The sequence below is a fragment of the Carassius carassius genome, chromosome 20 (genome assembly GCF_963082965.1).
Source record: "Carassius carassius chromosome 20, fCarCar2.1, whole genome shotgun sequence".
In the NCBI taxonomy this organism is placed as follows: Eukaryota; Metazoa; Chordata; class Actinopteri; order Cypriniformes; family Cyprinidae; genus Carassius; species Carassius carassius.
In genome coordinates, this window is record NC_081774.1 from 20197255 (window position 1) to 20223185 (window position 25931).

At 35.8% G+C, this 25931-nt stretch overlaps 1 protein-coding gene across 1 annotated transcript in view; it reads right to left on the reverse strand.

The window, feature by feature from the left end:
• LOC132096642 (collagen alpha-1(XI) chain-like) overlaps window positions 1–25931 on the reverse strand; it is a 72220-nt gene that overhangs the window by 27314 nt on the left and 18975 nt on the right. Inside the window, exons 5-32 of the mRNA XM_059502119.1 lie at window positions 25592–25717; window positions 21668–21766; window positions 20925–21008; window positions 19612–19917; window positions 18863–18922; window positions 17529–17570; window positions 17327–17389; window positions 15774–15848; window positions 15277–15360; window positions 14992–15048; window positions 13750–13803; window positions 12622–12675; window positions 12032–12085; window positions 11088–11141; window positions 10287–10340; window positions 10138–10182; window positions 8408–8461; window positions 8281–8325; window positions 7202–7255; window positions 6193–6237; window positions 5614–5667; window positions 4167–4211; window positions 3895–3948; window positions 3756–3800; window positions 2886–2939; window positions 2648–2755; window positions 2263–2316; window positions 159–212 (exon numbers count right to left, since the gene is read on the reverse strand). Coding sequence (XP_059358102.1) covers window positions 159–212; window positions 2263–2316; window positions 2648–2755; window positions 2886–2939; window positions 3756–3800; window positions 3895–3948; window positions 4167–4211; window positions 5614–5667; window positions 6193–6237; window positions 7202–7255; window positions 8281–8325; window positions 8408–8461; window positions 10138–10182; window positions 10287–10340; window positions 11088–11141; window positions 12032–12085; window positions 12622–12675; window positions 13750–13803; window positions 14992–15048; window positions 15277–15360; window positions 15774–15848; window positions 17327–17389; window positions 17529–17570; window positions 18863–18922; window positions 19612–19917; window positions 20925–21008; window positions 21668–21766; window positions 25592–25717 — 1977 coding nt within the window. The remainder of the gene's footprint in view (window positions 1–158; window positions 213–2262; window positions 2317–2647; window positions 2756–2885; window positions 2940–3755; window positions 3801–3894; window positions 3949–4166; window positions 4212–5613; window positions 5668–6192; window positions 6238–7201; window positions 7256–8280; window positions 8326–8407; window positions 8462–10137; window positions 10183–10286; window positions 10341–11087; window positions 11142–12031; window positions 12086–12621; window positions 12676–13749; window positions 13804–14991; window positions 15049–15276; window positions 15361–15773; window positions 15849–17326; window positions 17390–17528; window positions 17571–18862; window positions 18923–19611; window positions 19918–20924; window positions 21009–21667; window positions 21767–25591; window positions 25718–25931) is intronic.

The window sequence follows — 25931 nt, forward strand, 5'->3', positions numbered from 1 at the left end:
TATAAAACAAAACAATTACAATCTTATCATTACAATTACTTCGCTTTAGTAGTTGTTTGCAACCAGAACCAGAGAGATGTGATAGAATTGGCTCCTTCAGGCTATTGCTTGTAAAAAAATCTAATCTTAGAGTGAAGTCAAAAGGGCCTAATACATACCCTTGCTCCCTTCTCACCATTGGCTCCAGGGAATCCAACGAAACCAGTTGAGCCCTGTAGATGTAGACAGATTATTAGACACACTGAGGGGAGCAGTTTTCAATGAAACCATGTAAATGATATGCTCACTTTAAAAGTATCCAAATTATCCAATATCCTTTAAAACATGCCAAAAAACTTAAGTTTTTGAGCAAAAGTGAAGCTGTGTTGACAGAGAGAGGGTGTCCTTGAAGAATAATTCAACATCGTTACTGCTAATGCTAATGTTATGTGGGTGATACTCAGAGGGCAAGCTATTGGAGCTGATAAACATGAGCGGTGTGTGCTTGTTAGCACAAGGACAGGAGATGAAATTGAAGGTCGAATTATTTTGGCAGGCAAAGAAGGGGAAGCGGTCTGTGCACAATGGATACGCATCAGTAATTTACTCCACGGGACGGTCGCCTGCACAGGATAATGGAGCAAATAAAACAGACAAACACACACACACACACACACACAGAAAAATGAACACTGCAGTTTGACTGAACCAGAGGAAGTGATTAAAGAAGGTCGACAGTGATTTCCCATCATCGCTGAAAGTGAACACTAAACGCAACGCTCCAGCTCCACTTTGATTTTTACCTTTTACAACTGATACCTTATTTAAAATGTCTAATATCTCATTTTGAATCTCTCTCTCTCTCTCTCTCTCTCTCTCTCACACACACACACACACACACACACAAACTGCAGTTGGAGAAATTTAACGTGTCATTAAAACACTAACATTAATCCATTAACATATTATGCTTTTGTTGGAAGCACAATAAGCCACTTATTATTTTCATATTATGCACCATTAAAAGCATTAAAAATAGCGAATTGCAAAAAGTTTTGGTGTTAAACCCTTCAACAGTGCCTAAATAAGTAAATATAAAAATATAAAAATGTATAAATAAAAAAATGCTAAAAACTCAAATCTATTGTTTTAAATTCTACTTACATTATAACATTATAATTTACAGTATGAAAAATGGGTATTAATTTTGAAATTAGTTTTTTTTTTTAGATTCGCTAAAGATTACATTTAACAATACTATGAAATTATTAGTGTTTTATAAATAACCTTAAGTGTGTAATAGATTATGGCAAATAATCTAGTAGTAGTAATAATAATAATAATAAGTAGTAAGTTAAAGGTGAGGAAAATAATGAAATATTAATATCGAGAATATTGATAAAAAATACCCATTATTTAGCAATTTGATACTGATATATTGTGCATATGTGACTGGAACTCAAATAACAAAACAAGACTAGACAAGACAAAAAAAAAAAAAAAAAAGTAAAGCAAATAAAAACAAAGCAAAACAAAACAAAACCATCACTCCATAGGATATAATAAAAATAATAGTTATAATATTAATAATCATCATCACACAATTCCACTCTTCATTCCATGCTCAGACACTCCTCAAATAAGTTAAACAGAACCCTGAACAGGCCAAACATCAACTGTAAACCCAGAGCTGAAATAGCTGACAAAGCAGGATGTAGACTTCTTCAGTGTCACTTTGCACCACTTGCTATTCAAGCAAAGTAGGATCCATTTCAGAAAAAAACTTCAAAAGTAAAACTCAATGAATAAATACCGGGTGGTTCAAGCTATTTGAGTGGACCAGCCCTACACTGAATCAAATGCTTGTTTTGATGGAGTCAGCAGCCTGAACTGAATGAATAAGCTGACAAACATCACAAACTATGTCTGCACAGTCTTGAGCTGTTCACAGACCTGTATGTCTTGCATGCTGGGTGGCCAAGAGATAAAGCAGTCAGCGTCATGGAGAATGAGTTTATCCTATTAACTATCCTGTTAACACAGGCTATCAGAGAACAGCAGGCCTTGCGTGTCAAAAGCAGTGCTCGGCGAATTATAAATAAAGCAGTACTGACAGTGGCACTGTTTAAGAGACATGATGACTTTAAAGTTTTATTTTTGATTAGAGTCTAATTTGAATCTAGAGACAATAATCCTAGAGATGCTTTGAAAAAAAAAATGTAATTAAAAATTAATTAATATTAAAAATTAAATAGAAAAAGAGGAAAACATGTCAGTACTTACCTTAGGACCTTGTCTTCCTGGGTAGCCGGGCAAACCTGGAACACCAAGTTTTCCCTAAAACACAAAAAGAAAAAAGAACAGACTCAGCACATTGCCATTTTGATTTTTTAAATAATCATCAGGCGCTATACAGTCACAATAAAGCATTTAACCACCCTCCGTAAACTGTAAAAGCATATGGGAGCTGTAATGGAGTTTTAAAACTGGCATTCAGAATCCATTTATGATTATGAGTTCGGTGTCATGTCAAGTTTTAATTCACACATGTATTAATAATCCCTGACAGACACTTAAGTGCCCCGAAAACACTAGTGTTGATTTTTTCCAGGGCTGGTCATTTCAAGTACTTTGCCATTATATTGGACATAATGAGTTTCAAACTGACCTTCTCTCCTGCCATGCCCAGGGGACCAGCCTCTCCAGTGGGGCCTGCTTTACCTTTCGGCCCCTCTGGTCCGTCTTCTCCTCTGGGGCCCAACACGCCAACCTCTCCCTGAACACCAGCAACAATGCACAAACTTCATATTAGACTAAATGGTTAAACCTCACCTTAAATAAATAACAAATACGTGTTTATAAGAGTTGATTAAAATTAAATGTAAATATACGTGTTTGTTACTCACCTTATCACCCTTGAGGCCCATGTCACCCTTGAACCCAGGAAAACCATCTTCTCCCTGAAATCAAACCCAGATCATTTATTTGGGTAATATGTTTATGTTATGTTATGTTATGTTATGTTATTTTATGTTATGTTATGTTTATGTAAAACTTATGTTAATAAACAAATGAATGAATTAATAAATGAATGTGATAACAAAAACGATTTTCATTAATATTGTCATGTAAAAACAGAATTTAAATGGAATTAATTAACATTTAAAATATAACTTTTCAAAATTCCAAAGTAAAAAAACTAAAAATACTGAACAAACTATAAAACATTTGTAACTAATTCAAAACACTCCATAAGAACGTAATGGCTAAATGCTGGCATCTTGTGGCCATAGAGGAAACTGCTGGCTCAAACTAGTTCAGTCTGAGAAATTAAGTCATATCTACGATTGCATGTTAATTTAACAAACTATAGAAGAGTTCTTGAATTTTAAATGTTAAGCTTGAGACTTAATATTTCATACCAATAACGATACATTTTAGAAACAAAAGTCTTGGCTATTGTATGGATGTAACACTGACACTTGGTGGCCACTGCAGAGGATGCAGCCTGAAGCAGATTATATACAAAACAATTATTTACAGATTACAATTCTTCTATCATTTTTTTTTCTGCTTATAAATCTCTACTGACATCCAGTTGTATGGCTTTGGTTTACACCACACACTCATAACACCTAACTGTAGCCATTTTGGTGCAAATAGTCCCTGAAATGGCCTTCCACTTTTAGCTGCTGACCTGTCATCTGTGTGCCTAATTTTAGAGGCTGACCCAAGAGCTCAACAATGGTTAGACAGGGGATGGGTAATTTGCTTACCTTTTCTCCTTTGCCACCTTTCAAGCCACGAACACCCTCTGCACCCTAAATGAACACAACAATGAAAAGAGGCTCTAATGGATAGAATAAAAGCATATAATAAAGAACCAGTGAGATGAAGAGAACCAAGGCTGTTTACCTTCACGCCTCGGGGACCGGGATAGCCAATGGACCCCTGGGGACCTGGGTGGCCCTATAGGAAATGAGTAAATATAATAACACTGAATCAGTCTGGAGTAATAGAGGGGAATTAGGTTTTAAACATCTAAAGTGTAATCACAGACAGAGAAATGGCTTTAATTTCAATACTGCACTTTTAGACAGCTGCCTTACAGGTGTTTAGTGGCTTTGTACTTGAAATGTGGTCAATAACTAGAACTTCGTTTCGAGACAAACTAAAAATACACTCACAGCTGCTCCTTTCTCCCCGGGAGAACCCTCCTTCCCAGGATGACCCTGTGCAAAGATTATAAACAAAAGCATCTTCATAGAAAGTCTGAAAAGTAATATGAGGAAAATACAGCTGGGTATGGTCCTGTGGATTTACATTAATTTAGAGTATTCAGAGTATTACAAACGCCAGTGTTAAGATTATTACAGTGTAATAGTTTTTTTTTTTTGTAAGAATAACATTTTAGGGGTTGTACACCACTTAGTATTGGAATTCAGATAGCCCCAAAAATACATTAACAATATTAATAATAATAATTATAATAATAAAGAATACAAAAATTGTAACGTGAAAGTAAAAATAAATAAATAAATAAATGGGGATGTTTTAGTTTTACTTTTATTCAGCAAGTTAATAAATTCATCAACATGATTAAATTAACCAAAAGAGACAGTAAATACATGTATACTGTAATAAAATAATAATAATGTGTCTTGAGCAGCAAATCTGCATTTCTGAAGGATCATGTGATACTGAAGACTGGGGTAATGGCCATAGCAGAAATATATTATATAATATTTTAAAATATATTTAAATAGAAAAAATATATATTTTATATTGTATTTAATTTTATAATGTTTACTATATTTCGATCAAATAAACATGGATTTATGAGTAGCTAAAGAAAATATTTATTTTTAAAAGTTTACAGACCCCAAACTTTTAAATGGTAATGTATATTATTATCTGTGACATAAACTCCCATTTCAATAACATTATAATAAATGCAATTAAAATACATAAACATATATATATATATATATATATATATATATATATATATATATATATATATATATATATATATATATATATATATATATATATTCAATACAATATATTCAATAGAATATTTTGTCTTTCTAAAATAAATAATTTTCTAAAAATAAATCATATAATTTAGATTTTTTTTAATTATATAAATATTAGATATTAAGTTTTGTTGGTTATTGATATAAGTAACATGATAAAGAAATACTATATATTTAAATAAATGCATAATTTTATGGACCAGTGGAATTTCATTGGTGGAATTTAATTTGCCATAATGCTTAAAAATTGAATCAATCCACATGAAACAGGCTAAAAGACTAAAATCAAAGAAGGTTTCTGTTTTTGCTCATTTTGGATTAATGTAAGTCCTCTGTCCTGTCTTTGTTGAATTTCTTTGAACTGCAATTCAGTAAATTCCACTTCCTGTCATTCCAATTCAAATTTCAACTCCTGGATTGAAAGGCACCCGCCTCTTTGATTCTAAATTATGCTATGTAAAATGTATTCCCTTCAAGCCAAGATTATCACCAAGCAGGTTACTGGCTTAATGACGTGTGAAGATGCAAAGTATTTCTGAAATAAACATGGAGATTTAGGCAGGGGAGAATAGGAAATACAGAAAAATCCACTTACGGGAGGCCCATCAGCACCAGCCAGTCCATGGAGCCCCTGTTTCCCATTGGGACCCTATAAGAGAGAGAGAGAGAGAAAGAGAGAAAGAAAGCGGATAAGTGAGGAAAAGAAGGAAGAAAGAGAAGAGCGAGGAAAAACACACACAATTACTGGTGTGCCCAAGTGATTCGCTGGGCAACTTTTAAAAGCAGTTCAATCCTAGAGCACTTCATTATCATCTTTTTCCTCTTGGTAAAGAAGAGATCTAATCATATGGTACGTCTGGAAACGCTCCACCACTTCTGGAGTCACATTTCAGACTCTCTGGTCTACTTCCAGGAGCCCTGAGAAAACGCTTGTCTGAGAGACCGACCAATGGCAGTTATGTGTGTAAGCATATCTCCTGCTTGTCAAAACATTAGCGACTCTTGATGTGTGTGTGTGTGTGTGTGTGTGTGTGTGTGGTTTTCCTCTAGTCAGCATTGATCTGCTAGCAACCTACAGCTTGGAAACCTAGGAGTCTGTTGAATCGTTTATAGGGTTAGGGCAGAAAAACGCCGTCTGTAATAACAAAGATGATGGCTGCCGGGGCAAACTCACTTTCTCTCCAGGTGGACCGATCGGGCCTTGAGGACCAGGCAGACCCTGCAAGACAAGATTTCAGAAGTCAGACAGTACAAGATGGGGTCTTCAGGGGAAATCTGATAGTAAAGTTTATATTGGAAAAAGCTGTGTGAGCACTTCTCCAATTAAAAATAGGAGGTTTGTGTGGGAGATATTAAAGGCGTGGGTTCCCTTAACCAAAAAACTATAGCAAATGTACGTCACAGTCATAATCCTGATTTGCTAATTGCTAGTCAGTTGTGGGTGGTATTGGGGGAGGGACTTTCTCATTCTGGAAAGCGTCTGATTGGACAAAATTCTTTGCAGTACATGAACATGAATCATCTATCTTTTTGGCTTGCTGTTTACTGTTCAAAAGTTATTTGATAGAAAAATATGCTAAAACAGTATAATGCAAATTATTTTTAGCATTCAAAAGTACTGTTTTCTATTTGAATATTTTTTAAATTCCAGTGAGGCAAAGCTGAATTTTCAGCAGCCATTACTCCAGTTTTCAGTGTCTCATGACACTTTAGAAATCATTCAAATATGCTGATATGCTGCTTGAGAAACATGTATTATTATCAGTGTTGAAAAAAGTTTTTGCATAATAGGTAAGTGGATTTCTTTTCTTTTTTTATGAATAGAGGGTTTAAAAGAACATTTATTTGAAATGGCTAAATAAATGCATTAATTTCTTTAAAAAAAAAACCTGTCCTTTTACTGACTTTTTTTGAATAGTAGTGTATATATAGTATATCAACAAAATATTGTTTTTGTCAACTTTTAGGAGTTCAGTAGTGTATAGATTACTTCAAGGTTAATAGACAAAGACTTAAGGCCACAAAAATGTCATGGATATTGCAAAGTTAAAGCTTCTCAATTAGAAAAACACAATCTGGTTGTGTGTGTGTGTGTGTGTGTGTGTGTGAGAGAGAGAGAGAGAGAGAGAGAGAGAGAGAGAGATAGAGAGAAGACTGACAGTGATCATTCGACTGATACCTACATGCGGACCGGTGTTCCCCTGTTGCCCAGGAGGTCCAGGCTCTCCTTGAGGACCCTGTTAGAACATTTAACAAAAGCACTTTAGTACACAACACTAGTATTATTCCTACACTTCACTGCTCCAGGGAGCCTATGACATTTTATAAAGATATGAATAACAGTCCCAATACCTCAAACTCCAAAAAAACTCTACATGTTAAACAACTGACACGTGAAAATTGCAAATCCATCTTTTTTCCATTGGCCGTGCTTCCTGAATTGCACAGCCTACTGTAATAAAATCTATTATAGCAGCTTTAAACCACTGGCAAAGAGGAAGAGACATAGAGATGGGTACACATTTTATATATGTTATATAAAAAATGCTTAAGAACGGCAGTTAGAGTGAGACTTTGAGTGAATGGAAAATAGATATACATAATTTCACATATATAAATATATTTATTTTAATGAACTCCAGTGAGTCTTTAATGAACCTTTTGAGTTTACTTGCCAGCTGAGAAGTTATGATGTATAACTTTAATCTACATTACTGAAGTGAGACATTAATGAGTTACACAATGAGTTATGTCACTGTTAAGATGGTTTATCAGTTAATTCGTTGTTGGTTCTTCCTTTTAGTTTTATTTTCATTTTTTAACATATTTTGTTTTATTATGATTTTTTTTTCAATCATTCATTTTTCAATTTCAATTTGAAATTCTTCACAGACCACAGTTTGTAAACAAATGAATAAGAAACGAATAGGATCAAGGTAAAAACATTGAACTGTATGCCTACATGAACCCTACACGTCCCGTCTTGCATATTTTAGTGGCAGACTTCATGCCTTCTTAATTTCAGCACTTCCAGGTCAAAGATCACCCCCCTGCTGCCACAGTAACAGTGACATCAGCTCTCTCCTGCCAGGCTTACAGCGCTTCTCTCATCTAATAGCCTTATTTAGATAAGACCTTCGCTTGGGAGTCGGGACAACAAATATGTTTCAGAGAGGTCAGAGGTTGTCAGCAAAAGACCCCTTCATGAGGTATCTCTTCTGTGATAAGTACACTGCTAAAGCAGGGGAGAGAAAGTCCTTACCATATTTCCTTTAGGGCCAGGTGGTCCATCCAATCCAGCAAGACCCTGCATGTGTATAAATCACAAGTGTTTAGCTGTGAATTTCCTGCTGTTTGTACAGTTGTAATTAAGCAAGTGTGGTACATACACGCTGTCCAGGGGTCCCAGCAGAACCTCTGGGACCCAGCAGTCCTCTTGGACCCTGGGAAATCAATAAAAGAGACATGTCATCATGAGAATTAAGTAGACCATTATACTGACCACAAGTGGTCTTCAAGCCAAAAGATCCCTCGGTGGATAGAGATATGAAGAATAGACCCCTTTTACATATGTGTTATATTTTGACTTACAACAAGAACCATATTTATGTATACTTCTTTAAGAGATTTGGCCAAACATTCTACTATAAAGAGCCAATTAAACAAACTTTGTTTAAATTTTAAATTAAATTAAAGTGGAAAGTACAAAAAAAAATTGTTGAATTTGAATTTGTTGAAGTTCAATATCTCAGTATTATACATTTTTTTAATGCAAATGTAATTTATTCACTAATAAATTTGAATAATTGGTGGACCCCTGTAGTTACATTGTATAGCAGGCACATTTTTCAACAGTATGATCTAGACTAATTAAAGCTTCAGTAAGATCTGCATACATACATGATCAACTCAGAGATGCATAATAAAAATCATCTTAAAGGAACAGTCAACACAGAATACAAAGTTTAAGAAAGGACAACCTGAATGTGTTTTAAATTAAATAATTCATTCAAAATGGTTTCGAAATATCAACGTAAAACAAAGGTACTCTGGGTTTTTGCTGTAGACCCAGAGGTTCAATCCATCAACTGTGGGACTCAATCCAATTAGGTTCCACATCTCCAGGACTGATTCTGTTATTTGTTAGATCTCTGCTGATGGAGTATTTAGTCAAAGAGCGAGAAAAATATTTGAGACTATTAGTGTGTCGTTAGAAACAGAGAGCGAAAGAGAGCTGGAGAAAATAAGAAAACTGCAGTGCTCCTTTCCTATACAGAGCCATTGCCTCAATGAGCAACAAATACTGAGATTTGAGGTGGAAAGAGCAGGGTGGGCCGTGAAGAGTGATTATAGTGGGCAGTCATGGTCTTTTAGGCATGAAGTGAAGTTAATAACCCTCACGTTCTGTCCTGAGAGCCCCGAGGCATATTTGAATAACTCAGAAACATGCCTACCTTTTTTAACATGATTCTTCACTTTTCATAATTAGGTTATATACAAAACTCGCTAATACATACCTTACATGAAAAGGTCACATTACTTGTGGTCTTAGACATTTCATGATTTATACACAATTGTTCAAAAGTTTGGAGCTCTTTATTTTTTCTTTTTTTTAAAGAAATCTCTTATGCTTACTAAAGCTGCATTTATTTGATCAAAATACAGTAAACACTAGAAATCATTCTAGTATGCTGATTTGGTGCTCAACAACATTTTTATCATAAATTAATTAAAGTTGAAGACAGTTGTGTTACTTTATATTTTTGTGGAAACTGTGATAATTTCTCTCCAGGATTCTTTCTGTATTAAAATAATAATAATTTAAAAAAATCTGTAAATGTTTGAATGTTAGCATATTTAGGATTTTTTAAATCTTTTTTTTTTTATTTATTTTTTTTTTTTTTTATCTTTTGTCTAGGGCAAACTGACTTCAAAGAGAAACTACTTCACCATATTGGAAAGCAGTCATATTTCAGAAGTCTGTGCCTACACCATGATGCAAAAGACAACTGAATGTCAACTAAGCTTTGAACAGTTCACATAAAAAAAATATATATATTTTTTCAAGGGAAAACATGACAAGAGAATACTAAATGTAAATAGAGATGGAGATGCTTACACTTTCTCCTGGCATTCCTCTCTGTCCAATCTCACCATCCTCGCCCTGCAGAAAACAGCACAAACACACTTGCCAACATGTCTGCATACACATATGCAAGTACAAATGAATCAAAACAAGAAATTAATGAGTCACTTGGACAAACACACCCTCTGTCCATCCTCTCCTGGAGGGCCTGGTGGGCCAATAGGACCTGCCTCACCCTAAAAGAAAACGAAAGAGATTAAATGACAGAGGGAGAAAAAGAGTAAATGTATTATTACTGTCCCTGCCTGCCTGCCTGCTTTTGGCTCCATGCATTTTTAGGGCCCATGACCACTATTTATAAAACTGCATCCCTATAAGAAGAGGCTATAACATAACGGGGCCTGTAATTACCCAGGGCAGGATTAGGAGGACAGCACTTTGGCTGGAAATATACACAGCTCCCTGTGATCTGCGGGCCTCTTTCACTATACTAGCCCAGGCCAAGCAAGCCACACACTGCTGTGCCTAGCGAGGGCAGCTTTCGTTTGCCAGCGGAACGCAAGCACGCCAAACAACCCCCAGTGCCATTATAATGAGGTCAACTTCTCCTGCCACTATGACTGTCAGAACGCTAAACAAAATGTACAGTGGCAGACATGGAACATTATAAAAATGCACTTGGTCTTGGCAGGAGCCATCGAGAAGCTTTTCAAATCGAGTTAACGCAATATTAGGAGATTTCTGTAGGAAAACTGCTGCTGAGGAATAAAATGAAACCAGGCAAGAATTGTTCCCATAATCATAAAGCGCTGTTCGAGACAAGCTGGAAGTTTGATAATTGAACATTAAAAAGACATTTTTTTTCTCACGGGTGGTGGTCAGGCGTGCGTTCTGCTGTCTAGAACAATTCGCTTTCATTTCAAGTATTACAACAATGAAAGAAAGCTATGTATGTGTTTTCTTAAGAATAGCTGAGCACTTACCCTGTGTCCTTTCTCACCAGGAAGACCAGGAAGTCCATCAAATCCTCGGTCCCCCTGTTAGATGGTAATTACAACGAGAATAAAAATAGGGCTGTCAAAGTTAAAACTTAAGTGCCTGTTTTTATGCATTTATTGTTACTTATTTCTTCCCATGTTTTTCCTTCAACTAGGGCTGTGTATTGATAAAAAAAAAAAAAATAATAATAAATAATAATAATTGCATAGCTTGTGTGCACGTGCGTGTTCACAAATTTTTTTTTATCACAATTGCTATTTATTATAAATATATTTGCACAATACATTTTCAAATAAATTATGAAAAATTTGGTATATTTACAAATTATTTCATGCCATCTTCAGACATCTTATATATGTATATATATGTATATAACAATACATTTCTGAGGATAAAATGGCCACTTACAGCAATTATTTAGGCCTGAGCTGCAAATAATCAGAGAAATGTTTTTGTCTGGTAACACTTTAGTTCTTATAAAGCACATGTTCTGCACGACCATATTCTAAATCCCTAATCTAACCCAATATCTAAACTTAACAACCACCTTATTAACTATTAACGAGCAGCAAATTAGGAGTTTATTGAGGCAAAAGTCATAGTTAATGGTTAATAGCGAGAATTGGACCTTAAAATAAAGTGTTTCCTTTTGTTTATAATTTCCTTGTTACTAAATCAAACCAAAACATTGGTCTGATAATTACTGTTATAATCCCACAACATTATCAATGTTATAGCAATCTTTAATTTAAATGATTATTTTAGCTAGTAGAGATTAACTCATTAATTCAAAATCAGTAATTATATGACCCAGACACAATAACAAACACTCCCACTCCCAGTTTTCAATTCAAAAGAAGCAGTTCTGAAACCTTAATCAGTGCTAACTGTGTTTTAAATGGAGGTTTTGAGTCAGAGGTGATTTTACCTTGACTCCTGATTCTCCAGGAATTCCTCTGGCTCCGTCGGCTCCATTTCGGCCCTGTAAAACCAGGTCGCATCATCAGCCCGATTCTGCAGGTTAATGTGTTAACATATGTTTTAAACAACTGCAGAATTAATGTGAGACAGGAGATGACGTGAAGCGAGCGAGTACACACAACCTAAATAAGGTGTGTTGAGTCTACAGCACGTTTGGGGATTGAGTTATTGTGGCAATTTGACTCATTTATAACAAAACTGTGAATAAACTGTGTCAAAGGAGAATCTGAGAAACGTTTGGCATTAAACCGGGCAGATGTGAATGTGAATCCAGCAGACATATGTCATTCAGTTCAGCTCAAACAGGTAAATGAAGGTCAAGGCTAATAGACACAGACAGTTTCACGGAAAATCTGGTGCGCGGTTGGAGAGTGAACAGTGGGCTTCTTGCGTAGAGCCTTTCAGCTTCAGTTTGCCTGAGTACTTCAGCAGCAGTGTTGCAGATGTATTATGTATGCCACCTTTTTGCTTTTTCAGTGTTATGCCACAATCAAACACTACCAATTCACAGCATGAGTAGATTTTTCCTGTTCTTACCCTCTTGCCTGCTTTTCCAGGTGGTCCAGTAGGGCCCTGAAGTCCTCTTGGTCCCTTAAAAACACACAACATTCTGTAATGAAAGTGTACTGCTAAATAACAAAGCAGTGTTAAATATTAAGTAAAAGCTATTGTTAAATCGTTACTTTTTATGACGTAACACATAAAGCCTAATATAGTTCTTCCTCACCATAGCTGACTGAGACTCTCTCTGCTGCAGAGTAGAAGCGCATGTTTTTTACATTAGAAAGTGCTATTTTATTGTGGACGAGTGTTTAGCCCCTCAGCATATTTTACATTCAACTGCATATAAGCTATACCATGAAAAGTAGCACGCTAGTTAAAGTTTATGGCAGCTGCACCTCCGAGGCAGAGCAAAACACTGACGTAACACCCTAATTCAGTTAATTAATCTGCAACAGATAAGTACTCCCACTGGATTCACTGGAATTTTTTTTTTTTGTCATTTAAAATCAGCATTTTTAGAAACGTTTTTTTTTTTTTTCAGGGTGGTCACTTATAAGCATGATGCAAATCTTTAACTACAATATTGACTCGAATGCAATGCACTTTAAAGGGATTGTTCACCCAAAAATGAAAAGCCAGATGACAGAACTATGGCTTTTAATATACATCTAATTATCTCAACTCTGCAGGCTTTACATGTTAAATGAATAGTAAAGTAGTCCAATTGTGTGATTATCAAATGTGCAGCACGTTTAATACAACATTATCTCAACTCAGGGTGGCAAGCATTTATAACAGTTAATAAAGTTTAAAAAATTGGGTTCGGAAGATGCCATTACTCCAGTCTTCTGTGTCACATGATCCTTCAGAAAACATTCTAATATGCTGATTTGCAGCTCACGAATAATTTGAAATAATTGAAAATGATTGTGCTGCTATTTGTGAAAACCATGATACATTTTTTTTTCTGGATTATTTGGAAAAATAAATGAATAAATAAAGATCAAACGTTTTGTCACTTTTGATCAGTTTCATTGCATTCTTGCTGAATAATAATATGGATTTATTTTAAAAATAGGAATAATGATCAGATACTAAGTCTCAGGAATACTCATATCATTGTTCTAATTAGGATTAAAGCTGTTAAAAAGAGACAGTCACCTGTGGGCCATGATCTCCACTTTCCCCTTTAGCACCAGGTGCACCAGGACCACCCTGAAACACACACAGATGAATTTTACATCTCACACACCTCTCTAAACACCAATATCATATGCGTGGAGCTGTGTTTGGGTCACATTCTGGCTACCCAAACACATTCCTCTTCCATTGCTTTTAAAGGGCATTTGATTTGGAGGTAGCTGTGGAAAAGAATGAGAGAAATTCTAGTGGCATTCTTATTAATATTCATCTCAAGAGGATGAAATTCAGAAACACAAATGTGACAAAAGAAATCTGAGAAGAGAACATGGAAACAAACAGCAGACAGCCTGAAAGCACATCAGCACAGAACTGTTCATTTTCTGGTCATAAATCACAGCGAGATGAAAGTAACACATGTTCCTATCAGTGTTTGTGTAATGTCAACTGGAGGAAGTTGGGTTTGAAAGGAAGACATGGGAAAAGAAAAGAGACATTCACGAAGGTAAATCTTGCATGCATGTGGCTTTTAGATCGTGTTTATTTTATATGCTCTCCTGTGCCCCTCATCTACATAAAAATAATAATAATAACATTAATGATAATAAAAATGAATTAAATACATTTAAATTGGACAAGCTTAAAACTTTATTTCATTACATTCAATATATTTATGTTTGCAAAACTGTTTATTAAATTAAATGTAACTAATTCACATTACAAATTATTATTGTTTTTCATAACAAAATAACAACAGCAACAATAATGAATTTTAAACATATAAATTGAACAAGCATCACAATACCTCAACTTATTGTTCACAACTTAATTTCATTTTGTGCAATATATTTAGGTTTGTAAAACTGTTTATACAATTACATTTACATTGAAAATAATTCATGTTTTTTTTTCAATACAAAAAAGGATGATTAAAGACTGATTAAAGCATTTTTAAAATATCTAACGTCACCTATTCATGAAAAGTATTTCATTCGTTTTTTATAGATATATTTTGACTTATATATATTTTGACTTATATAAATATAAATATTTCTTGTTGCATTACAATTACTTACCAATGCTTACCCAGCATACAGTATGTTGTATAAAAAGCTTTTAAAAATATATTCAGCATATGAAGTGAAAGTGGTACAGTAGTAACAGAACATAGTTTAATTTTGTTGAAAAGGAATCGTTTTGTTTAATGTTTTCCTCAAATTATATAGTCATTATTAAATGTCACATAAAAAATGGGACACTCACCACAGGGCCAGAACGTCCCGTCAATCCCATTGGGCCAGGTGGTCCCCTCATAGTCAACTGCAGTGACAAAGTAAAGTTTGCAAACCTGACATTCACTGCAGTAGAGTACATAAGTTTTGTTACTGGCAACTTGTACATTTCCATGTAACATACAGTCTTATGAGAACTACAAACCTGTCTTATTTTTAACAGTCCCTTTAAACTTACTCATATACATTCCATGCACCTAACTCACTCGTTTCACCCAAAAAAAGAAATACAAAATCATGAAACAAGGGTACACACCCGAGCCTGGGCGAGTATGGCTTGGGCCTGAGCTTCTTGCGCCGTCACCACCGGACCTTTGTGAGCTTCTCCACCAGCGCGGAACTGTCAGAGAAACATCCACAAACATAGAAGTTGCAAGTTTATTTCTGTACTTTTACTGCATGCTGGAATTTAGAGGGGCCACTGGAGTCACTACAACATAAAGTGGCCTCAGCGGTCTTGTCATTATGGCTTTGGATCTGGGCTGCAAAGTGCCAGTTTGTGTAGAGTTAATGTAGACTTTTGGGTGTAGCGTGAGTGCAGTGGGGTTACAGGGTGGGGTTAGGGCTTTTCACAGCTGTAACAATTCATAACCTGCTTGGACGTGTACAATGATAGTAATTTGTCCAGTGTTCGAGGAAGTGGCCATTTGCAGCTGATTTTGAGATAAGTTCAGTGGTTTTTCTAAGATTGCGGGCTGGAAAATCTTGTCCTTAATCAGAATCACTGGAAATGTATGGGTTGGACAAGCTTACCGGTAACATGAGGATGGTGCCAGAGGGCCCCGGAGCTCCATCTGCGCCTGGCAAACCAGGACGACCAGGAGGGCCCTGAGAGAAGAAGGAGAAAAGAGGGAGGGAAAACAGAAGGAAATGAGCCATAAAGTGTGTGGGATACGAATGTGTAAATGGCTGTAGAATAGGCATGGAAAGAGAGAATGTTTCTTTAAAGTTTAAAATAAAGGAAAAATACTGTAGGATCATTTTAAATTGTCGGTTGGTTCACCTAAATCATCTCAGAATAGACAGTTTACAAAAACAAAAGCTTGACTAAACAGTTTAGAGAAAAATGCTGTGGCGCTTTCGCAAATTGCAACTAAACTGCAGGAGATTTCCGCGGCGTTACTTACACCCGAAATCAAAAATAGCTAATGTGCTAAAGCCCCGTCATTATCCCATAATAATACACTTAGGTTTATTTCGCTTTATATTTATACTGAGGTTTATGTATGTTTTGTGTTGTTTATAGTTCCTTTCAGTGCGCTGTTTATTTGTGTGTGTGCTCGTAATGAAACTTACACCCCACAAGAAAAGCAGGGAGGACTCATATGATGGAATGCCTGCTAGGTTAGTTTCAGGAAGAGATCTCTTTAGCAGGCATGTCACGCTCCTCTTGTAGACGGCTCACTTTAAATTGTTCCCATATGACGGTGTAATTGTGTGAGTGCATGTGTGTGTGTTTTAAGGCTGGGCAAATGTCCTTTCTATGTAACATATACACTGACACCTAGCGCACATGTGCTTCTGTATATAAATCAGGGAGGATGTGCTGGCAATCGAGGGAAGTGGCAGTCATTGTTAATTAAGCATTTTCGGCTACAGATTTTGGCTTCATAAGAGGAGGAACTGATGGAGATCAAAGCGAGTGGGAAATCACTTCTCACAGACAAAAAGCCCTCTGTTCTGGGAGATGCAGGTCAATGATGGTGGGATAGCTGTCCGCTTCCCAGAATGCACTGCAAAGGTTAACTCTGCAGGAGGTTGAGAAAAAGAGGCCAAGCTGCACCACCGTAAAGTGGGGGGAAAAAATCCAGCTGTTCGTTAATATGTGGACAGCTTTTCTCTGTGCTGTAATCAACAGAGAGCATTTACAATTCTGAAAAATGGTGCGAACAGCACAAAACATATGAATCTATGGGAGAATGAGTATGTGTTAATGTGTACGAGAGGTTATTAGCTTTGCTGCTCCTCTGGAAGTGTTATTAGAGTGAGGATTTATAGGCAGATCTGGTTTCAACATGGCCTCTCAGGTCTTTGTAATATGAACACATCTGCTCGTTTACATATGACATGCTGCATGTCATTGACTTATTCTCTCGATGCTTTAAACAATGTATACTTTACCATTGTCTTTATGTGGAAGTCTAACTGCTCTAATAAAGTGAAAAAAGGACTGAAAGTTCTGACAGGGATACAGTTACCTATAACTGGTGTATATACGTGAATAAGATATTTTAACACCACAAATAGGATTAAGAGATAGTAGGTAACCAAAATGAAGGATGATATTTTGGGAAATGTCAACTTACTCTCTCTCCAGGATCTCCGTGGAGGCCTGGGGAGCCTTGTATACCTGGAGTGCCGGGGAGACCCTGACAAAAAGGACATGCGAAACGTCAAAGGCAACATAACATAGACAGAAACACACTATGCTGCCATTTTGCATAAAGTCATGTTTTCCTATGGAGTCTCGCCATGTGTGAAAAGAGTGCGGAACAAGGTGATACTCACAGTGGGACCTGGTGGTCCTGGGGGTCCCTCTACCAGCATCCCCTGAAAAGAAATGAAGGGGAGAAAGGAAGAAAAACATGAGTTTGGTAGCATGCTGGGCAGGCCGTAAATCTCACAGTATGAGCAGTATGGAAATAAAAAGAAAATCAGTGAAGAGTGAAGAGGAACCCAAAAGATGTGGTTCATTTAGTCCAACTGAACCAATCGCCTTTTTTCACTATTCAAGAAAAGCTAATACTGCAACTGCTGTCAAAATCAGATGAATAATACGCTGACATTTGAGAGTATTAATGTAAGAATCTTTTTTCCTGGACTGCTAACATCTTCCCTTTTCCGTATAACTGTACAAAGAATAAATAGATGGGAGGTATGACTATACTGGCATACTATAGCTCCAAAATATAAGATGCATTACATTTATCAAAACTGATAGTAAAGACTTTTACTTTGTAAAAAAAAAAAAAAAAAAAAAAAAAACTTGATTTTGATTTCTCGCATGTGACACTAAAGACTGAAGGCTCTTGAAAATGTAGCCTTCCCATCAAATGAATAAAATAGTTTTAAATATATTAAAACAGAAAATAGTTATTTTCAATTATAATAATATTTCACAATATTACAGTTTTTTACTGTATTTTTGATCAAATAAAATACAGCCTTGGTAAGCATAAGACTTTCAAAAAATCATTTAACATTTAAAAATACTCCCAACTTTACAATTTTGAATCCAGAATTTAGTTGATCCTGGAAAGAGCTTGTCGTCACAGTTGTAAACACTAGGGCTTTCTTCTTTTATGAGGGGATTTGGCGTCACAGCATCTTTGTTTCCGGACAGAACACTTTACCTCCATGCGTCTGCGCAAATATAGATTTCTTCTTGTTTGTTTTTTCAAATATTGTCTAATTGTGTCTTATTTACCTATAAACATTTTAAAACTAAACTTGCTTGCACTACCATCTTAAATCATATTTCTATCACTGATGAAACATATTTGTCTTACATTAAAATAGACAAATTTAATTAGCCTATTCTCTTTACTTTGTATCTGAACTCGAAATCAACCCCAACTTTGCTTTAAAAAGCATTGTAAGATCTCCTAACTGCAGATCACCGTGAAGTGACCTTCGCATGTTCCCTTCACTAACTGACTTCTGGAAGGGCCCTTTGTAAATGGATTCAGTTGTTTACTATTGTTTGGAACGTCCCTATAAATGGCGTCCCCTTCCAGAAGTGCCCTTCAAACTGACACACTATTGAAGGGAAAAATATGATGCATTACTATTAGTTGCATTTCATTTGGTACTTGTAAAAGCTTCACGCAGAGTTTACCTACCGGCTCAATGACTGCAGGTTCACCTTTTTGCCCCTTTTCACCACCATAGCCACCACCAACCTACAACAGAGGCAAAACAAACTGAGATTTAATGACAGAGAAAGTACTACTCCTGTAGACCAAACAACTGTAAAACAGCACATTAAGTACTACAGCTAATGTCCAAAATGGACTGTATAACCCTATAAAGCCAAGTGGCGAATATGCTCAGTGATTTATGTGAGGATGATTAGAAATTAAGTGAAAACTCCATCTTTTCCTATAACATCGACTTATAAGACACGCAGGGAAAGTCATTTGACAATATTTATTCAGTCGTTTAACACAACTATTAAATTAGTGTGTGCATATGTGTTTTGTATTTGTGGACCAGGATGATATATCCCTCCAGGAATGAAGAAAAGGAGCACAAAGCCACTGTGGTCAGTGTGTGCATGTGTGTAAGTGTCTGTGTGAACGAGTGCTTGTGTTGAGCTGTGAAAATAAGTCTCAAGTTATAACAGATCAACACTGCAATCACGCAGCTAACATTTCATTTCCTGTCTCCCACACACCGCATGTGTTGCTGTGTCAGCAGATATACTGAAATGTAGTAAGGTAAATGGACATTACTCCTAATAATTAAAAGCATTAGAATTACAGTTATATGGTTTCAATACTACTACTAATAATATATATTTAAAGACGGAATATATACATATGTATATAGTATATAGAATATATACATAAAGACGGAGAAGTCAACTCACATTGCTCTCCGTGACCTCCGTTTCAGCAGGTCGGCCCAGTCCAAACTCGCTCTCAAAAGTTGATCCGGTGGGATTAGCTCCATTAGTATTGTAGTCATAGAATGAATCATCATAAATGCTTGGGTCTATCTCTTTTGCATCATATTCGTTAATGTCGTATTCCTTAAAGTTCTCGTTTTCTGCACCATTAGTGCTTTTGGACTCCAGCATATCCACATTCTCATTGGTGGCAACAGTGGGATCCACTCCAACTTCTTCTATCCCTGTAATATAGTCGTCTACTATTTCCTCTTTTGGCGATGGATTCTGCCCAGCCCGGGGAGGCAGGAGGTCAGAGAATGAAGGGAACAGGGAGGTTAGTCAATGTAGACACTTAATCAAACTCATTTAATGAGGTTCTACATGTGAAAATACAAGTAGACTAAATGGGATCATTTTAGACATGACAGTGTGTTATTGGTCTAATTTCGGTAACATGTATTTTATGATATGACAATACAAATGTACAAATTTTGGGGGTATTCAAAAATCTGAATCATTTTTGTTAATAAAATAACAAACCACGACAACCTTGAATGTGATAATGCTGCACTGGTTTCGCCTCTTACTTTGTACATCATATGCCTTCCAGCATTTTGTTTTTCTTTTACTGAAGAACTATTTTGGCTTTAAGTCTTGACAGCTTTCCTCACCCAGGGGCCTTTATGCAGTGAACAAAAGTACTTAAGATTTCTCTAGTTAATCCCAGCCTTTGTATTGTATACAGGAGTGCTTTATGAGGCCGCGTCAGCCCATGTAGGTGCATCATTTGAAGCAGAAGTTTGGCCATCACTAAATTCAAGACATATTGTTCCAGTTAAAGCTGGATGTTCTTCATTTAGACTTCATTTGTGCGATGTTTTAGAACAAACTGTGACAGAATCATCAAACTATTGAAATAACATAAATAAGGAAAATGCAATGATTTCACTGCTTTCTGCTGAACGTTAACTGTTACATGGAATAGTGGTTTTTATTTGACTTTTACCCATAAAAAATCTGACTTAGGTAAAACCATTTGGTAAAGGAAAACCACAATGAACCACCTCGAGTACAGCTGGCAGCTCAAATGTGGATGATTTTCTACTTTTCTCTCACAGTTTAGTAATGACATGATCTAAACATAGCAAATATTAAATTTTAAGTTTATCCAAAAAATAAGGTGCGAAAAAATACTAAAGTCAGAAAAGTTTTACCAAAAGAAGGCTATTTCAATAGAAACCTACTTAAAATACACAACGGAAAATAACAATTAGGAGCATGCAGATCTTTACCTCATTGGCTGGAATTAAAACAGAAGGGACTTCAGTGCCATAGTCTTGCTCAATATAGTAGTCTCCAGCATCAGCAGTGCTGGGCTATATCACACAAGAGATTCACATCACTCAGAATGAAGAAAATGTTTTCCTAATGTTAAGATGTAAATCTTCATTTATTGTTCATTTTAAAACAACTGCTTATTCTTAGCTGTTTATATATCCAAATTTGAAATATGAGCAGTTGAAGTAAAAGTTAGATTTGGCAAGTGAATAACAGCTGGCCGGTAACTTTATTATATATTTCAACATAATAGTGGATGATTTAAATCACTCTAAAAGAAATAAAACTGTCTACAAATGGGGGGAACAAAAACAAAAACAAATCTCAGTGTAACATTTAATCAAAAATTGAGATTGAGGTACATAGAGTTGCACTGTTTAAAATGCTATTTAAACATTTATTTTTGTCTCTATGACCGTGGAATTATTTTTTGACAAACACAGTAGGAAATACAGTAACATGCATGGTCAATACATTTTCAAAAAATCTGTAGATCTAGCAAAAAGTTACATTTGGAGCTTGTATTTAAATGAAAGTGATGGCACATGAGGAGACAGAAAGGCAAAGTGACTGAGAATAACAGAACAGTGGAGCATGAGAATTGGGGAAATAAATCAGAGATCACACAGTGTGGAAGTAGGCAGTCTCACAGTGATCGACATGCACCTGGGCCATACAGATGAGCAAGAGTGTTTACCTTGGTCTCAGTAACGACATTGTCAGTGGGTTTTTCAGTGGCAGTCCCTTCTTCTGTGTAGTCATAGAACTCATTATAATCTGTGTATTCAGTATTGTACTGAGATAGAGATAGTTGCATGTTAGAAAGAAAGACTTGAATTCAAAGCCCTTACACAGTCCTCAAAACACATTTGAACACTTTTTGAATACCTGATTGTCAAAAAAAAAAAAAAAGAAAATAGAAAAAAGTGTAAAAATAGATAAAATACCAAAACCAAATTTTTTTTTTTTTTATATTTGTACTTTTTTATTATTATTATTTAATAAACACCACTTGATTTGGTTTTTGTTAAAATTCCCCTATGAGAATGAAAGGTTCACATTTTGGTTTTGGAAGTCCCCAACAACTGGTTGACATGGATGCAATGTCAATTTTCATTGTTTTATGATGTGCATTTATTTTTACCTTATTTTCTCAAGGACTCCCAAATGTCTTGTTTAACGATACATTTTTCCAAACCCCTCCTTTGCATGACGCTAATCTGCAGTGATTGGTCTGATTGGTCTCATTTTCATTTAATTATGCCTGATAAAGCAGCCTTTGTGCAGTGCTGCTTTGTGTACAGCGTTACCTGGGAAACAGCTATTTTTACTGCTCCAAATGTGGCACCTAGTGGCAAAGAATGAATTTGCATTTTCATACAGGTAATATGCTGTTTCCTGTTGATGGCAACATGAAAGGCTTGGGTTTCGTTTTAGAAATGACTAGTTTCAATGATTCAGAGTTGACTTTTCTTTGAGAGACGATAACTTTATACACTGTGCACTTCATTCAAGATGCTTTCATTCAATTAGAGCTGTGTTACAAACTGCATGAAAGGTAATTTTCAAAAATCCATAATAGGGGCACTTTAATGCAACAATGTTCATAGTGTTCAAATGCTTTTTGGGATCACTGTAAGGGGAAGATGCATTGTAGCATACATTATTGGCATATCACATATAATCCAAATATAAGTATATAAATCATGCAACATGTGCTTAGGTATGCCATTGAGATGATGGGTGGTCAGTGAACTACAAAACCCTTTTGTAGTTTAAATATTTGAAAACTTTGTTTTCTTCGACCTTCCCATCCATTTAGACCATCAAATCAGTGATGTCAAAAGGCTTAGTTTGATTTGATGATTTACATGACATGTTTTACCTAATACCTTATTTATCTAACTGTATCATTTAACAAATGTTTTTTTTTTTTTCATTCAAAGCATTTTATGGTACAAAAGCACAAAATACATGCTTTGAGCCCTACCAGACCTCATTCATGAAACACAAGCAGAATTAATTCCTGTGGAAATCCATTCGTACATATCCAGTCACAATAAATTCCATAAACTGAATTCAAATCCTGTGAATTTCATGAACATAATAATGGAGTATATTATAGTGCAACTCCCCAGTGCCATCCCTACTGGAGATTAAACCCCTGATCTGTTTTTAATGATAACAAGCATTAACACTGTGCCCAAATAAGCAATGAGTAACAGTAACATGTAATTAGAAAAGAAGAGACATAAGTAAACAGTACAAAGTATTCTTGTCACCGGTGAACATGTACACAAGTTCAAGAAAATTCAACCTCTATAAATCATAAAAATGCACTTTGAATATCAGATCAAGTGGGTGTGTGATAGTGAAAATGCTAAAAAAAAAAAGGGTCTATAGGGTATTAAAATAATATAATAAGACTGCCAGATAGTGCTCTATTTTACATCATAATTTTGAGCCGCCTGCCATATCACTGTAAAACACTCCACTGGTACTGTAGTTAAATGTTCAGTATCAAAATAAGAGAATTAGTGAAAATTACCCCCCCCCCCCCCAAAAAAATAATATAATTCCAAATGGCCAATTAACGTAAAAATTGTTGTAATTACTGTACATTCTGGCATGTTGATGCAGAATGTATAGTAATGCCAATATAAAATTATCCCAGCAATTAGCGTGAAAATCCTGTTTTTGTTTAGTTAAACCGTGCTCATGGTATTCACTGTGTATGTAACACATGGCAGTTTGCAATTTATAATTAATTTATTGTTTAATTCTGCTTCTTATAAAGTGCTCTAATTAAATGTTACACTCCTAAGCCACTCGCATACAAACTGTTTTTGAAAGTTGTTGAATAGCAGTCAGTTTAACAATTCAACAAAGAACTATTGTTAAGTCCTTCCCAATAATAAATGACTTACGTTGTTTATGACAAATAAGCAATCATAAACATATGATTCCAATTCTCTGCTTGTTTTCTTCTTTAATTGTAATAAGGTGCATGAGCATAAGGCGAGGTATAATCGATTGTAGTGGTATAGCAAGTTGGTCTTTTGCCTATGTCCATCAGAAAGGGATGAATTTAAGTCCCTATGCATCAGCTGAGCTAATAAAAATAACAGAGAAAAAAGAACTGAGGCCTGGTGGACTGGCTGCATTCCACTGGCTGCAGAAGAGAAGCGAAAAGAAAGAAATATCCAACTGCGAGTCGGTTTACGGTATTAAAGGGTCTTGCCAGGCTTGGAGCCTGCCATGGCTGTAGCCAGCGAGCTGGATGAAAGGCATAAATATCATCCTGGGCCATTAAAAACGCGTCCCGTTTCCCACACGTGTCTTAAAGCATTTGGTACGGCGCAGGGGAGCTCCTTGCAGGGGAAAAGAACGGGCCTGCATCCAAGATTTTCCTAAAAGATATAGATGTTAGGCTGCTGATGCTGGACTGAGTTACAGCACTAGTAAGTTAACACGGATTATAAAGCTATATATCATCTGCTTTTAAAAAGCTGACTATATAGTTATTTCATTTGTTTTTAACTCTCTGTATTAATTCGCTGATTTCTTTATATGGTTTTGCTCTGGCTTCTTCTACGCAACGTGAAGCTACATTTTCCATCCACTGTTGTGGTGTAGTTCTCAATACCCCAAGCAGCCGTTACAGTGATTTATCATCATGCTACAATCAGGAGTTCTTTAACAGCTGAGAGACATAACTTCACTTTTCCAGGTATTCCAGAGTTAGCTGTGGAGGGAGAAACTAGGTTTTCCCAGCAAGCATGCAAGAGTCATTAAAGAAAAATATATTTCCACGCCACTCAAAAGTGGGCTCAGACTCTGTGGCAGGGGGAAAAATAGTTTCCACCGTGAGCTCACTGGTTATTCTATGAAATACTATTGGAAAACATTGACGTACTGAAAAAGCTTCATATCGAAAACCAGACAAACCGCACTGTTTCAATTTGGGATTAGCAGAAGAATTTAATCCCTCAAGATCACACTTGTGATTCACAATAGATTCCGTTAGGACAGTTTGTTCAGACCTACAGCTCTATTATAACATTCTGTACCACAATAATAGACTGAATAATATGGGTGGACATTTCAAATACATATATAAAAACCAACATTATTATCACAAATGTGAATATGTGTAAAAAACAAACAAACAATTATTTACAAATATAATAACAATTAATTTGTAAATATATGGAGACCTTTCCTTACCTTGCCATCAATTATCCACAGCGCCACCTAATGCATTTATTTGTAAAACTGATATTTAGATGAGACGTTTATTAGAAAAGTATATACTTCCGGATCTTTCTGGATACGAGGCAAAAGCACCAAAGGAAATCAATCTGAGGAGCTTGAACAGTGTTTTTACTAGTTGTTGCAGAACAAAAACCCAACTAGGCGATTACGCTTATATAGCCCTACTAAACACAGATGGATAATTCAGATATTTGGCAATGTTTTTGAACCTAGGCCTAAGAAAGCCCCAGACAGAAGCTGTGGGCGTAGACCGTATATTGTATAATCCATTAATATATCATCACACAGCCACACACACAAACACACACAACACACTCGTCTGGGTCAGATCCAGACACGTACTGACCTCTTCCTCAGGTTCCTGGGCCTGTGGTGTCTCCTGATGGGGTGTTTCACAGTCAGGGCTGTAGTGTTCACAGTAGTCATAGGCTGCACGAGAGTCTGCCACCAAAAGAAGCTGCTGGATGTCTCCCTGAATGACATCACAGAGACATTTATCAGTACTATATATATATATATATATATATATGTTGAATGTCTAAACATAATAATGATACATGCCATTTCTAGACCGACAGATAGATAGATAGATAGATAGATAGATAGATAGATAGATAGATAGATAGATAGATAGATAGATAGAGAGACAGACAGACAGACAGACAGACAGACAAGACAGACCGACG